Genomic DNA, 14377 nt, shown 5'->3' on the forward strand with positions numbered 1-14377 from the left:
GAATAACAGATGTTTATTGTTACTTATCTCAATGGTACTCTTATCGACCTCAGAAGGGTGAAAGGCTGAGTGGACCCATTGGAATTTTAACCGGTCCCAAGCCCCTCCAGTGGCTGCATATACTTCCCTTTATACACTTGCCTTTTGGTATTTTGTTCCTCAATATTCATTGATACAATTGTTGTAGTTGGCTATAAGTCTTAAGTTATTGTGCTTAGGTTGATCCAGCGGATTGTACATGCATTCAGTGCTCTGTTTGATTATAATGGATGCCTTCTCACTTATACAGATGCTTGACTCCAGATGCTGAGACTCGGCCTGACATTGTTGAAGTCTGTGCATTGATATCAGACGTGATGATGAAATACCTTGATGGTTTATCTACCTCTCAGCTTATCTTAGAGAAAAAACTGGATCGAGAAAGGAAACGTACTCAGAGATATTTTTCAGAAGCTAATATGAATGTGGTGACCCATCGCCATCAACTCGCCATGTTACCCCATGTAAGTAAACATACCACAAATGTGTATAAGATTTTTAGGGAAGTGGAATATAACAATGGTATATCAATAATATTGATATACCAGTTGTATCTATCGCTCTCTGAATATGTTTTATGGGCTTGTAGAAAACTTAAAGCTGATAACTGAATGAATTCAGGTGGATTCTGTATATGCTGATTCAGGAGTCATGGACATATAACTCAAGAGAGGTGGTATCTTGAGAGAGTTATAGAAGATTGTGTGATTCATAGGACATGATTTTATAATGCGATGAACTATGTGTGGTATGTTCATGTTTTCGGAGACTTTTAATAATTAAAACTGGAAAATAAGGTTGTCAGTCAATTAATTATTTATTTTTTAGTGTCCAGTTCTACAGCAATCTCTTAAATCTGAAATCCGATAACCTACAGTAATCTCTCTAACATACAGGACAAAGGAAGATCTGAAATCCTATCAACGATTTCTCTTTTAAACTCAGATTTTACCGCCTTTTTTAAAGATCTTGCTTAAAAACTCAAGTATTTATCAATAATGGGTCCTAGTTGCAAAGATAAATGTGGGTGTAAGTCTAACTCAGGCAAGACATCGCACCACAAAACCAAACTACAACATAACTGTTCGTGTAAAAGGTCACTTAATGACATAGGTCCACATCACAGCCAAAAACCCTTTGCAATTGCCTAACATCAAGGCCTCACTAAAAATTATGGAAACCTGACCCAATTGGATCCACCCTCCTCTTAAGTAACACCTCTCTACATTACCCTGTGCAGCCATCCAATTTTCCTTGCAGTTATCCTGCATGATCAACTAAAGAACCTGCCAAGACTTATTTAAAGTCCGGTCGGTTTTTTGGCATTATAAACTGTCCAACATTGGCAACAAGTCACTGTATTCCTCACTTACCAAACCATTTTACTTGCTCCTTGGTATTATGAAAGCCCATTGATTCCTGAATCACCTTTGCTCTACCTGTCAAACCGACTCTTTAATAAAGGAAGGATCACAGATCTGTACTTTAGCGTAACCCCCACGTCAGACCAGGAACATGACCTGAAAAACAATCAGTAACAATAAAATTAAGAATAATTATAATAGGGACCAATCAGGGCATATTTATCACTTGTAGTACTCAGACCTTTACCTGGCCGTCACTAATGGGGAACATTCCCAAAAAGCAATGCTGGACCCTTCATGCCTCCTTTTTTTCCACCCATCCTTCTGAGGAACATTTACCTTGCCAAAAAGCCACCTGCATCCAAGAATATCTAATTTGACCATTACGTTTTCTTAGTTTTCTCAGAGTAGCAACCCACTGAAGTTATCCAAAAATGTTTCCCACACTTTTAGATCGGGCCTGTCCCCTGTGGATGCAGCAAAGTGTAACTGACAAATCCAATCCCAGTCTCCTCCATTAAATCCTTCCCACTTGCACTCCTCTATATGCAAAACTATGTTTACTAACAGAACCCGACTGTTGCAAACTAATGTCTCTTTCAACAGCATCTCAACCAGCAGCCCATCAACTTCACCTTCTTATCCTTGGACAGCCTAACCTCCATGTCTACCAAATCAATCTCTATGCCCAAAACGTTATCCCTACACTTGGTCCTACCATCTTCACCACGGCCAAATAAACCTCCACATTCTGCATCAAAACTTGCAAACTGTCCAGCCTCTCCTGCCAGCCACTTGCATTTGGTGGAACCACAAAAACATAAATAATCTAATAAGTAAGATCTTCCGGTGGATCCCTACTGAACTAGAAAGATGGTCACCCAGGCCCTCGTCGCCAGCCGACTAGACTACAGGAATGCCCTATACGCAGGAACCGCAATCAAACTTCAGAAAAGACTCCAACGCATACAGAACACATCCGCACGACTCATCCTTGACATCCCCCGCCACAGTCACATATCAGCCCACCGGAGAGACCTGCACTGGCTCCCCGTCAGCAAAAGGATCACGTTCAGGCTCCTCACCATCACGCACAAAGCACTCCACGACATACGCCCCGAATACCTCAACAACCGCCTCACGTTCTACACTCCAACACGCAAACTTCGCTCCGCCAGCCTCGCCCTCGCCACCGTCCCACGGATCCGCAGAACCACCGTCGGAGGAAGATCATTCTCCTAGCTGGCGGCCAAGACCTGGAACTCCTTCCCCGCCCACCTACGACTGACCCAGGACCACCTCACATTCAGGAAACATCTCAAGACCTGGCTCTTCGAGCAGTAGTGGCACTTCCCCACTCCCCCCCTCCTGTCCCCCCCCCCCCAGCGCCTTGAGACCCTCATGGGTGAGTTACGCGCTCTACAAGTGTATTGATTGATTGATTGATAAGTGGGTAACTGACTGAAAACTGTAATGAAAAGTGAACACCCACTGAAAAAAACAGCTAAACATCTCAAACAGGGCAAAAGATACAAAAAAGCCCATTGCCGAAGGTTTACCCATAAAGAAATAGACCCCAAGTTGCATGCCCAACAGTTCAAAGTGAGCCGGATGTACTGGTAGAAGGCGGAAATCAGACTTAATTTCACATTTTGCCACCAAAGCATCTGCTTTCACTCTCTTTTCAAACTCAATGGTGTCATCCACTGACGCATACTTCACCAATCTCAACTTGTCCACTATGAAATAGTTAACAGATTACCCGTCGGGCCAAGACAGGTGTTGAATCAATGTATAACTCAACTTTCTCTTCCTTCAGCACCACACCTATGGGCAAATAATCAGTCTTTCCATTGGCCATGTGTCAAAAGGACGCCCCACTCTACCTTCTGCCACCTCTTTCATCAACTTGTTCAGCACAACTACAGGATACTCCTTCCTCAAGCACACATTCTTGATCCACCTTCTTTATCTAGGACTTCATAAGCTAATGTAAACTCAAACCTAAAACTATTCAGCAATAACACAGCATATCTTCTTATTAATCTGTATGCAATGTTGCAAGGGTTCCACTTTAACTGGTGTAAGCCCTTCTACAGTTGGTTCTGAGTTCTCTCTGCCTAGCATTCTGTACTTGCCATGTACCCTCTTGATCCCCTTGCTCAAGCCCAAATTGGGCACTGCATTACATGAGTGGGTGTCGACTGCCACACTTGGAGTGTTCACGCCTAAGTCTACAATATTCCCTATTGCAGAAACCTTTGTTAAATACCCAGCATACCCTACATGATCTTCCTGTTCCCCTGCCAATCCATGCCACTTCACTCTGGGAGGGACGCCCCTGGAAGGGCTGATAAATCACACACTGCACACTGGCAGTGTATGTTGTAGGCACTGAACTTGTCGGTGCCATCCATTGCAGACATAGAACGTATCCAATTCTATCTATTTTCCACCTACAGCTTTTGATAGCCTCACTCTAAACTTCACCTCATAATGCAAACAGGACTATCTCCAAAAGTTATGTGCACTTTATGAATCACATCGATGTATTTAAATAATGCAACTCAGTGCTCTGGATATTTCTGACAGTACACAGAGTACCATGTATTAAAATGGCAACTGTCCAATAGCCATGAGCTGCTTTGAGAGCTTGGAGAACTGAAAATTCCTCCTTAGACCCTTACTTCCATGTGAAATAACTTAAACACCTCTGTGTAGTCCCCCTTCCAAATGTTTTCCTTTATTGAGAACATTAGATGCGATCCAAGTGGTTTCGTAACCCCCCACCATGCATGGCAGTTTCTTATGTTTCTTCTCTTTACTCTCCTTCTTACCGTTGTGTTTTCCATCATCATTTACAAACTGACTTTCACTGTTCATCCCACTCCCTTTCTTTTTATCCTCTCTGGTTACTTCAACACCATCAACACTGGTACCCTGGTCTGCCACATACTTACCTATAATTATCCTCATTGCTTTCCCTTTGGTGACATCTTCACAAGTGACACCAATTGACCTTGAAACAATTTTTGTGTCAATCACATGAAGACCACCACTCATGGACTTGCCTGGCCGTAGCATTGAGACATTCGCTGAACCCTGCTCTCCTGACCGTTGACGCTGTTGGACTCTGTAAGCTCCTGTTGGTTCTGCATCCTGAAACACCCCAAGCCTTTCCACTGACTTAGTTACCCCTGATCCTCACCCACTGCTCACTTCCTCAGACCACCAGTGCACTCTTCTTTGCTTTCATTTCTCCTTCCCTGCTCCCATTACACTGTTTCATCTTCCCCTTCCTACTACTCATCATCATCTGCAAAATCCAGCAGTTACATTCACATGCCCACATAAACCTCTGCGCAGCTCATGCCACTCTTGTTGGGCTTTTCCCCACCACTAATAGACTTAGGTTACATTTTAATATTGCCGGAGTAATCAAAGTAATTTTGTGTTACTCTTTTGATGCAAATTTCTGTAACTACGCAATTATGCTTGTTTGTGTATTATGGGTAATTTGGCAAAGAAATCCTACGACAGGAGCACGGGAACAACAAACATAAAGGCCAGGAGCAGCTCCTGGCTGCTGCCATTCATGTTCCTTTGCATATAGTGATATTTTCTTAGCACAAAATACATCTTCGTGTCCATTTTGGATGCAAGTGTATGTTGCGCTAAGAAAATATAGCTAAATTCTTGGTTACACTCCTCGCATAATCGCACGCCATTTTGCCATACTTACGCCACAGTAAATTATGGGAGTTACGCCCACCCCTAGTCACCAACACTGTTGCTCCTGAACTCTTCCAGAACCTTTGCCATCTTCTTCAGTAGAGAGGCCACCCTATGTCACTCTGATTCGGTCCCATGCTGCCACTGGTGAGCCAAAATAGACACTACCCTGTGTTCTGAACAGGGTCTATGACACATACAGGATCCTCTTGGGTGCTGCCATCTCCCTTTTTCAGCCTCCTTCTGACTTTTGAAATCATCTAGTTACCCATTACAATAGCCGTAAGCCCGCCTTCTTCCTCCTCGCTATTTTCAGTATGTAACTAAATTCCTCTGCCCTTCTCACCCATACCTCTCTAACCCTTTACCATTGCCCTATCCACCTTGTGGAGCACCTCTTCTTTTTTACTCACAGCTCCCTCCTTGCGTACACTATTGTCCTCCTTGCAACCTGTATTGGCTGCATTAAACTTCTTAGACCCCATAATTGTTCGTCGTGGACCTCCCCATCAGTCCCCATCTGCGCCTTCTCTTCTCCTGCAGCTAGTGACTCATTCGCTTCGCCACCACTGAGCTCTCCCTCTTCCCCTCTCGCCTCATAGGTAGGCAGCAACTCCATACCAGGGATGCAGAGTGGCCGCTCCTTACCCCTTCAACCATTTTCCTGAGTCAATCTTCACTTTTCTGCCATGTCCAATTAGGATGGTCCTGCATTTTCATCATGCCGCTGCATGGCGCAGCGCGCAGAGACATCCTTCTTCTTGCCCTGCTTCACCATCTGGTGCCCAAAGACTGCCGCCATGCCCTCTTTCTTGGCTGGCCTCAGGGAAACTCTTGCACTGGCTAATCCTCCTGCAGAGCTTTCTTTCAACAGTGCTACTGCCAAAGGCCACAAACTCCCCTCTCCTTACCTTTGACTTGGACTGTGAGCAAGCCAAAACGCTGCCTCCACGCCTTCAGCTGAGTGCCACAAGGGACCTGCCCTCCACAGGACCTTTGCCTATCCAGTTTTAACAGGTCCTCCCAACTCCCTTCCTGAAGTACCAGTAGCCTTTCAACCACTGCTTTACACTGCACACCAACCATTGTAGTAAAACCTCTAACTAGCTACTATAACATTGGCTCCGGAGTCCGGACACAATGCCGGTGAGGCCTCAGGGATCTGAACCCGGATCCGGTTCGACTCCGGTCGTTCCAACTCGACTTTCCCCGGTGTCGAACCTGAAGTTGGTGCCTGCGACGTCGCCGATTCCCGTTGGTGGCGCGGAGCCAGAACAGAGTCGATTGAGGCTGAATCCGTCATCAACAGAACCCAGAGGTTCTATGTTGTCGCCTGACCACTTTGAAAACGTGCTGAGCTCACAAGAGGAATCGGAGGAATCTGGGAACCCTCTTGAAAACCAGGATGTCTTTGAAGAGAATATGGACTGGTATGGGGAACTTGGGGAGGCCAGTGGTCTGGATACTTCCCCCGATACTGGCATACTCTCACCTCCTACTGTAGCTACAAAGTAGAGAGCGTTCAATGCCATGGTGGTAAAGAGGGCAGCTGAGGCTCGAGCTGCCCTCCGTGCAAGTCAGGGCAAATCTCCTGACTGAGGTGCTTCAATCCGGGGCTTCCACTTCGGAACCTCTGTTGCCCTTTAATGAGGCACTTACAGATGTCCTTCTAGGAACTTGGTTCAAAACTAGCAAAGGGGCTCCTGTGACTAGGACGATTGCACGCCGTCATCGCAAACCCAAATTTCCTCAGCCAACACCCCACCCCAGAGGGTTTGGTGGTGCAGGCCTCTGCGTCCCAGGGCTCATTCCCTTCCACCCCTCCGTATAGGGAATCCACGAGGTTGGATTCACTTGGGAAGAAGTTGTTTTCTTCCTCCAGCCGTGCATTGCGGTCGGTCAATATTGCATGCTTATTGGGCCATTTCTCCCATTCCCTTTGGGAGACAGTTGTGCCAGTGCTGCCACAAGTCCTTGAGGAGACCTGGGATGTGCTCTCCCAAGCTGGTAAAGACAGAGGGATGCAGCAAAAATTGCCATACGGTCTGGGTTAGATAAGACCGATTCGCTGGCACATTGAGTTCAACGATGGTGGCCCTGAGGCGCCACGCCTAGCTTCATACCACTGGTTTCTTGTGCGATGTCCAAGCTAATTTGATGGGCATGCCCTTCGATAACTCCCACCTTTTACCTGCCTTTTTGGGGAAAAGGCAGAATTGGCCTGGTCAGGTAAAAGGACTCTCGTGCTACGGTCAGATCCTTAGGTCTTTCCTCCACTTCTTGTAGCCAGCCTTCCTTTCTCCCTTTCCGTGGCAATGGAAGGGGTTTCCAGCCATGTCAGCCCTATGCCAGCCACTGTCCTGCACAGACTGCCCAAGTTGTATGAGGATGTGGTGCATTCCAATCTCGGAATGGAGGCCAGAAGTCGTCTACCGCACTGCCCCGGCAGCCACAGCCTCCAAGCACTCCAATGCTGACTCTGCAAGGCCACACTACTCCAGTTGGTGGGAGAATCCTTAATCATTTCCTCCACTGGAGATCCATAACATTGGATAGGTGGGTCTTGCAGATCGTCTAGGAGGGCTATTCTCTACCTTTCCTTTCTTTTCCTCCTACTATTCTGCCAAGTCAGGAACGGCTGATGGAAGATCATTTAAAATTGCTTCAAGAGGAATTTACGTTTTTTTTGGCCAAGGGAGCTTTAGAAAGGGTCCCAGTTGCAGAAGTATGCAGTGGCTGTTATTCCTGCTACTTTCTGATTCCACAGAAAAACAAGGGTCTACTGCCCATTTTCGATCTTCAGACTGTCAATCAATCAATCAATCAATCAATCAATCATAGCATTTGTAAAGTGCACTACATACCCGTCTCAAGGCGCTGGGGGGTGAGGAGGGGGTGCTACTGGTCGAACAGCCAGGTCTTGAGGAGTCTTCTGAAGGTCAGCAGGTCTTGGGTCTGCCGCAGGTGGGTGGAAGGGTGTTCTAGGTCTTGGCGGCGAGGTGGGAGAACGATCTGCAACTGAAGGTCGCTCTTTGGATGCGGGGGACTGTGGCGAGGGCGAGGTCGGCGGAGCAGAGCTGGAGGGTGGGAGTGTAGAAGCTGAGTCGTCTGTTGAGGTATGCTGATCCGGTGTTGTCGAGTGGCTTGTGTGCGTGGGGGAGGAGCTGTCAATCTCTTCCTCAAAAAGGAGAAATTAAAAATGCTCACTCTGGCTCAGGTCTTGTCTGCCCTAGACCAGGAAGACTGGATGGTACCGTTGTACCTGCAGGATGTGTATTTTCACATTCCCAGCCTGCCGGACCACAGTTGTTACCTGTGGTTCAAGATAGCCCCCGAGCACTTTCAGTTTACTGTGTTCCCCTTCGGGCTTACCAGTGCCCCTCGGGTGTTCACCAAGGTGATGGTGGAGGTTGCAGCTCATCTGCACAGGTTAGGGGTTTCAGTCTTCCCCTACCACAACGACTGGCCTTTGAAGGCGCCCTCGCCCCTGGCCGTCATCTCCCACCTTCAGACTACGACGGACCTCCTGCATTTGCTGGGGTTCTCTATAAACGTGCCGAAGTCACACCTGACTCCTTCTCAGATGCTCCCTTTCATAGGAGCTGTTCTGGACACAGTGCAGTTTCGGGCTTATCCTCCCGAGCAGCAAGTCCAGGATATTCAGGTTATGATTTCGATATTTCAGCCTCTATCCTGGATTTTGGTGAGGTTGACTCTGAGGCTGTTGCGCCTCATGGCCTCCTGCATTCTGTTGGTAATACACGCGAGATGGCGTATGCGGGCTCTGCAGTGGGACTTGAAGTTTCAATGGGCACAGCATCAGGGAAATCTCACTGTCATAGTTCAGATCTCGGAAAGAACTGCAAAAGATCGGCAGTGGTGCTTGACAAACCACAATTGGATCAACGGCAGACCCCTCTCCCTTCCCCAACCAGATCTCACAGTTGTGACAGATGTGTCACTTCTTGGATGGGCCGGTCATCTGGGAGAGGTGGAGATCAGGGGACACTGGTCTCTGGCGGAGTCGGAGTTCCACATACATTTGTTGGAGCTCTGAGTGATTCAGTTGGCATTGAAAGAACATCTTCCCTGTGACAAGGGGAATCTAGTGCAGGTTTTCACAGCCATGTGGTACTGCAGCAAGCAGGGCGGGGTTGGATCGTGGAACCCTTGTCGAGAGGCCTTGCATCTCTGGTCATGGCTGGAACAGCAGGGCATAATCCTGGTATTTCAACACCTGGCAGGTTCTCTGAACGCTAGGATGTACAAACTCAGCCGTCTATGCCTAGCGGATCTTGAGTCGCGTCTCCAGTTGGAGGTGGCGCAAGGTCTCATTCAGCAGTGGGGAGAACCTTGGTTAGATTTGTTGGCCTCCAAAGAGATCGCGCAGTGTCAGCAGTACTGCATGCTGGAGTTTCCAAGGGGGCAATCGATCGGCGACGCCTTTCGACAAGAGTGGAGTTCAGGCCTGTTGTACGCCTTTCACCCATTCCACTCCTACCCAGGGTTCTGAAGAGGATCAGGAAAGACCAGGCCCAAGTCATTCTTGTGGGTCTGGACTGGGAGAAGAGAGTCTGGTATCCAGAGCTTCTGAGAATGAGGTTCGATCCTCCAATCAGGCTGCTTCTTCAGCAGGATCTTCTGTCGCAGCAGCAGGGGGGGGTTCTCCAACCAAACCTGTCAACTCTGCGCCTCCATGCATGGAGATTGAGCAGCGACAGTTAATCGTTTTTGACCTTCCTCCTGAAGTCTGTAACGTTATTCTGGTGGCCAGGCGGCCCTCCACTAAGACGGTATACGGCTGCCGCTGGCAGACATTTGTATTATACTGTACAGAAAGGTCCATTAACCCTCTTTCTGCTTTTCTTTCTACTGTCCTTTTATTCATTCTGACCCTTGCCCAGCAGGGCTCTGCCTTGGGAACTCTCAAGGGTTACCTTTCTGCTCTGTCTGCTTTTTTGCAGCTGCCAGACCAATTCAATTCAATTCAATTGTAAATAGATTTCTAAAAGGGCTAGCTCACTTATTTCCACCCACACCCTTTGTTATGCCACAGTGGGACCTTAATTTGGTCCTCACTTACCTGATGTGTGCTCCATTTGAGCCTTTGCATAATTGTCCCGTCCGGCTGTTGAGCAACAAAACAGCCTTCTTAGTGGCTCTAATTGACACCATATTGCTAGAAGAGGAGCTATTTAATGCAATGCATTTTCTGTGGAGCAGACTGAAGTAAATGAGCATAAAGGGGTCAACTAAGATACAAAATAAACTGTCAAGAGAGTTAAGGGCTATAGTCATTTATGGCATAACTTTTTTTAAAGGACAAAAACCAGTAACTGAAAGAACCTGCTCTTTACACACGTGCTTCTTCAGACTATCCATCCTCTCTGTCTCTTATTCCTTCATTAATGAATGTTTTTAAAAAATATTATCATTCTGGTAAAGAAAGAGGTTTTTTAATCCTTGATTTAAATGCTTAGATGTGACTTTTAGAGGTGCAGGAAGTTGATTGCAGACAGACGTCTTATTTCAAATGAATATATTTGTGATCCCAGCGGCAGTGAAACCCTCCAATTGAGTTGCTGTTTAGACTTTGGTTTTCTTTTTTTCCCATGTCCTTTGGTCAGTAGTTGCATCTCCCTGCACAAATGTGCACTGGCTTTACATTTATTTTGTTATTATAATTTATTGAAATTTTAATACAAAGAAATATAAATGACTTAAAAAAATATATTTATATTTTCTATAACATATATCCATGCCTTATAAATCACTACATTCAAGGATAGTTAAAAAAACATATTTTAAAATAAGTGACATTGTAAATCGGATAGAACAACGAGGCAGCTATTTTTAAATAAAGTGAAAACCTTTTTGGGCTACTCAAATTGTATAGACTGGCAACACTATCAATATATCATACCTAAAGGGAAGGAATGTTTTCAGTCACTCATTTATTTCAGAAACCTGTCACAGCAGTGATGAGAACCTTTTTACTGTACGTATTCAGCCTTGTGCACAGGAAAGAGAATGATTATTATGCTGCCTTCATCATCATCATGTCTCTCACTGCAGGATAAACTGTGATCTTCACAAATTGCTGATATGGGAAGAGGGTATAGAGATGTGTGGAGTGATGCTGTAATGATGCTCGTGTCAGTAATTAGCTATGAATCAACTGGGTCGATATCGACCCGCTGGGAGTATTTTGAGTCCATCCCATAGAGTGCTGCGGGTGGTCATGAAACTCCAGTTATCACTTTTGACTGAACTTCTTGCCGCTATATTGAAAGATACCAGGGTAGGTGGGAATAAGCTATATTTAACATACTTCTTTCAAGACGATTACTTTGTATGACCCAGGCACGCAGCATGATGGGCATTATTACAATTCAGAAGGCCTTTGAGCAACCTGACTGAATATTTTTAATACAGGTAGTAGGATTTAAGTACTTACAGATCTTAGGTGTCTGTTCACAAAACAACACAACACTGCTTTGGCTAAGATATCACAACTTTATAAATTTTACTTGGAGCAAGCACCCAATAACATTTTAAAATGTACTGCATAATGAGTAGACCAATTAGAGCACTTGACATCCGAGCACTGAACTAAGCATGTATGCACTGCTGCTGTGAATTAAAGAAACAACTAATTGTGTAACTGGGTGGTTTACAAGATGTTAAATAGGATTCCGTTATGTTATTGTAATGTTTAACAGAGTTTATGGGGGTTCATGTAAAATTGTTTATCAAAATCAATAAAGAATTTGATATTTATTTTGAAAATAGTATTCTATTCCTGTATGCAGACTATATCACGCAGTACAGAAATGCTTCATACAAAGTGTTGACAACCTTCTTCAAATTGTCCTAGATGGCAGATATAATGCACATGTTTTGTAATTGATCATCACTAGATTACCTTTGGAAAGGGCTATTTAAATGTCGGAGTGTAATTTCCTAAACACTAATTGAACATTGTTGGATGTTGCAAACCATGCTAGAAAGAAGGAATAGGACTTGATTTTACTACCAGGCATATTTCCTAGGGTACTGATTATTCAGGTATGAATTTAAAAGATACGCCCTGCCACTAAAACCTAAACCTGAAGATGGAAAGTGTTCACAAACTTTTTTTTTAAAGCACATGCGGAATATTTTAGGAATACCATGGACATCGATCTGGCTAACCTTCCCACACTCACTATCGTAAAGTTTAAGGAGTTGTGTGGGGCTAGGGAATTACCAGCTTCCACCAATACCAGGACATCAGAGCTGATAAAATCCATTAAAGCCTGGGCAGAGGCCCAGCTAGCAGAAACACCCTCTGAGACAGCGGAGGCTCCAGAAGAAATAAGGTGGAGGAGGATCCCGTAGGGTCTCAGTGAGGATGAGCGAGAATGCCTGTCTACTTCTACCATAACCAGGGCCCGCCTAGAGCTAGTTGGGACAAGAAGATCCACCACAGGAAGAGTAGGTCTGTTCCTCAGGGAGAGAGAGCTTGAGGCCCAGTTAACCTACTTAGCTTTAGAGGCAGAGAAGTTTCCCCGGCCAAAAAGAAGTAGGTAAGGGAAGAGCAAAGGGATGGTGGCAGTGAAGACAGCCACCTAGCGGTAGTGTGTTTTACCCAAGGCTGCCCAAGGGGGACGTTCCTAAATATCAGATGGGTGATGTATAGATAAGTGGCTGACAGCATTTGAGAGGGCCCTTAGAATGAGGAGGGTGAGTTCTCCATAATGGGCTTCACGCCTGTGAGAGCTGATCCCAGTAGCTTGGAGAGATATACTGTTGTCCCTAGAGGGGGTAGAAGCTGAGTCCTACACTCTCTTAAAGCAATACCTTATCAAGAAATTTGGGCTGACCCCTGAGCTGTATGGAAAGAAATGAAGTGACACCCAGAAAGCAAGTACCCAAACTTGGGTTGTCTTGTAGACATCTCAGTGAAGGCACTAGAGGGCTGTATACAGGGTAACTAGGTAGTCACATATTAGGGCTTGTACAATTTGTTCAAGAAGGAGCACATATTAGCTAATAGTCCCTGTGATAAGTTACACCATTATCTAGTTTACTCTAAACTGTCTGGTCCCAGGGTACTGGGTGAGACAGCAGATGAGTGAGTTTACTCCAGGGGGACCACGAAGAACCAGGAAGGTGATACAAAAAGTACAGGTCCCCTCCCTGGGAACGGCTGGGTAACTACGATAAAAAAGCAAGAGAGTCCTTTAAAGGTCCACAAACACATGCACAAGGAGGCAGATTCCTCGGCTATTCCACAATCAATGGGAAGGGGCATCAGGGGAAGTTCTTTGAACCTACAAAGGTAGGGAATTGTTTTGACTGCATGCAGCCATGACTCAAGAGAGGACATGCTGTCTGTTCCAAGAAGGCCTCCACTGGTGGGCAGTTCCAAGGGATTACTAGAGTAGGTGTAGGTGTGGACATTGTCCCAGAGATGGGGAAGGGGTGTTCAGAGGTAACCTTAGTTTCTTTAGGTGGGGTAGAAGTTGGAGACCTGGCAGTCTTACCTCCAAGCATGGAGAAGTACAGGCAGAGGCCTAAAATCAACAGTACTGAGGTTGAGGCTCTGAGAGATAAAAGAACTAGTGTGACTATGGTTGTGGACAGACTGGATTCCCCAGAACATATCCAACCTGTTGTATTCTACCAGGTAACCTATGCAGACAGCAGAGCCAAGCTGCATCCCATGGCAGTGGTGAGCTTGGAATGGGGAGGTGTGACTGGCCCGAAAAAGGTAGCTGTGTCTCCTGTCCTAAATGATCTTGAAGCTTCTGACTGGTCAGGGGTGGAAAGGATAGTTCATGTGCAGATGCTGGACCACCCCGGACCTCCCTGAGTGGGTATGTGCTGTGACTAGGTCACAGACTGCACATCAGGGGGGTGCTGGACACTTGGACCCTCGAACAATGGGCCAAGCCTACAAGAACACGAGAAAGTGCACAGGGTCTGGTGAACCAGCCCAAGAAGCTCTAGAGGTCCAGGAGGAATCCAACATTGAGGGAGAGGATCTAGCCTCTGAGGTAGGGACTTAACCCCTGCAAGATCTGTCCAATTTCGCAGAATTGCAAGGAGCTGGTAGACCCACCAGTGTGGAGTTGTGTCAGGGGCAAAGAGATTGTCCCTCTCTTGAAGGCCTGAGACAGACTGCCTCCAGGCAAGAGCAGGGTGATGTTAGTGAATTCCATAGGGTCTACTCGGAGGATGCCGTCCTCTATACTGAA

The 14377-nt window shown here is 46.0% G+C and overlaps 1 protein-coding gene across 1 annotated transcript in view; it reads left to right on the forward strand.

Annotated features, from left to right (window-relative positions):
- NEK10 (NIMA related kinase 10) overlaps nt 1–14377 on the forward strand; it is a 1232468-nt gene that overhangs the window by 776582 nt on the left and 441509 nt on the right. The window contains exon 26 of the mRNA XM_086942130.1: nt 290–503. Coding sequence (XP_086798256.1) covers nt 290–503 — 214 coding nt within the window. The remainder of the gene's footprint in view (nt 1–289; nt 504–14377) is intronic.

Source organism: Lissotriton vulgaris, chromosome 10, assembly GCF_964263255.1.
Source record: "Lissotriton vulgaris chromosome 10, aLisVul1.2, whole genome shotgun sequence".
NCBI lineage: Eukaryota > Metazoa > Chordata > Amphibia > Caudata > Salamandridae > Lissotriton > Lissotriton vulgaris.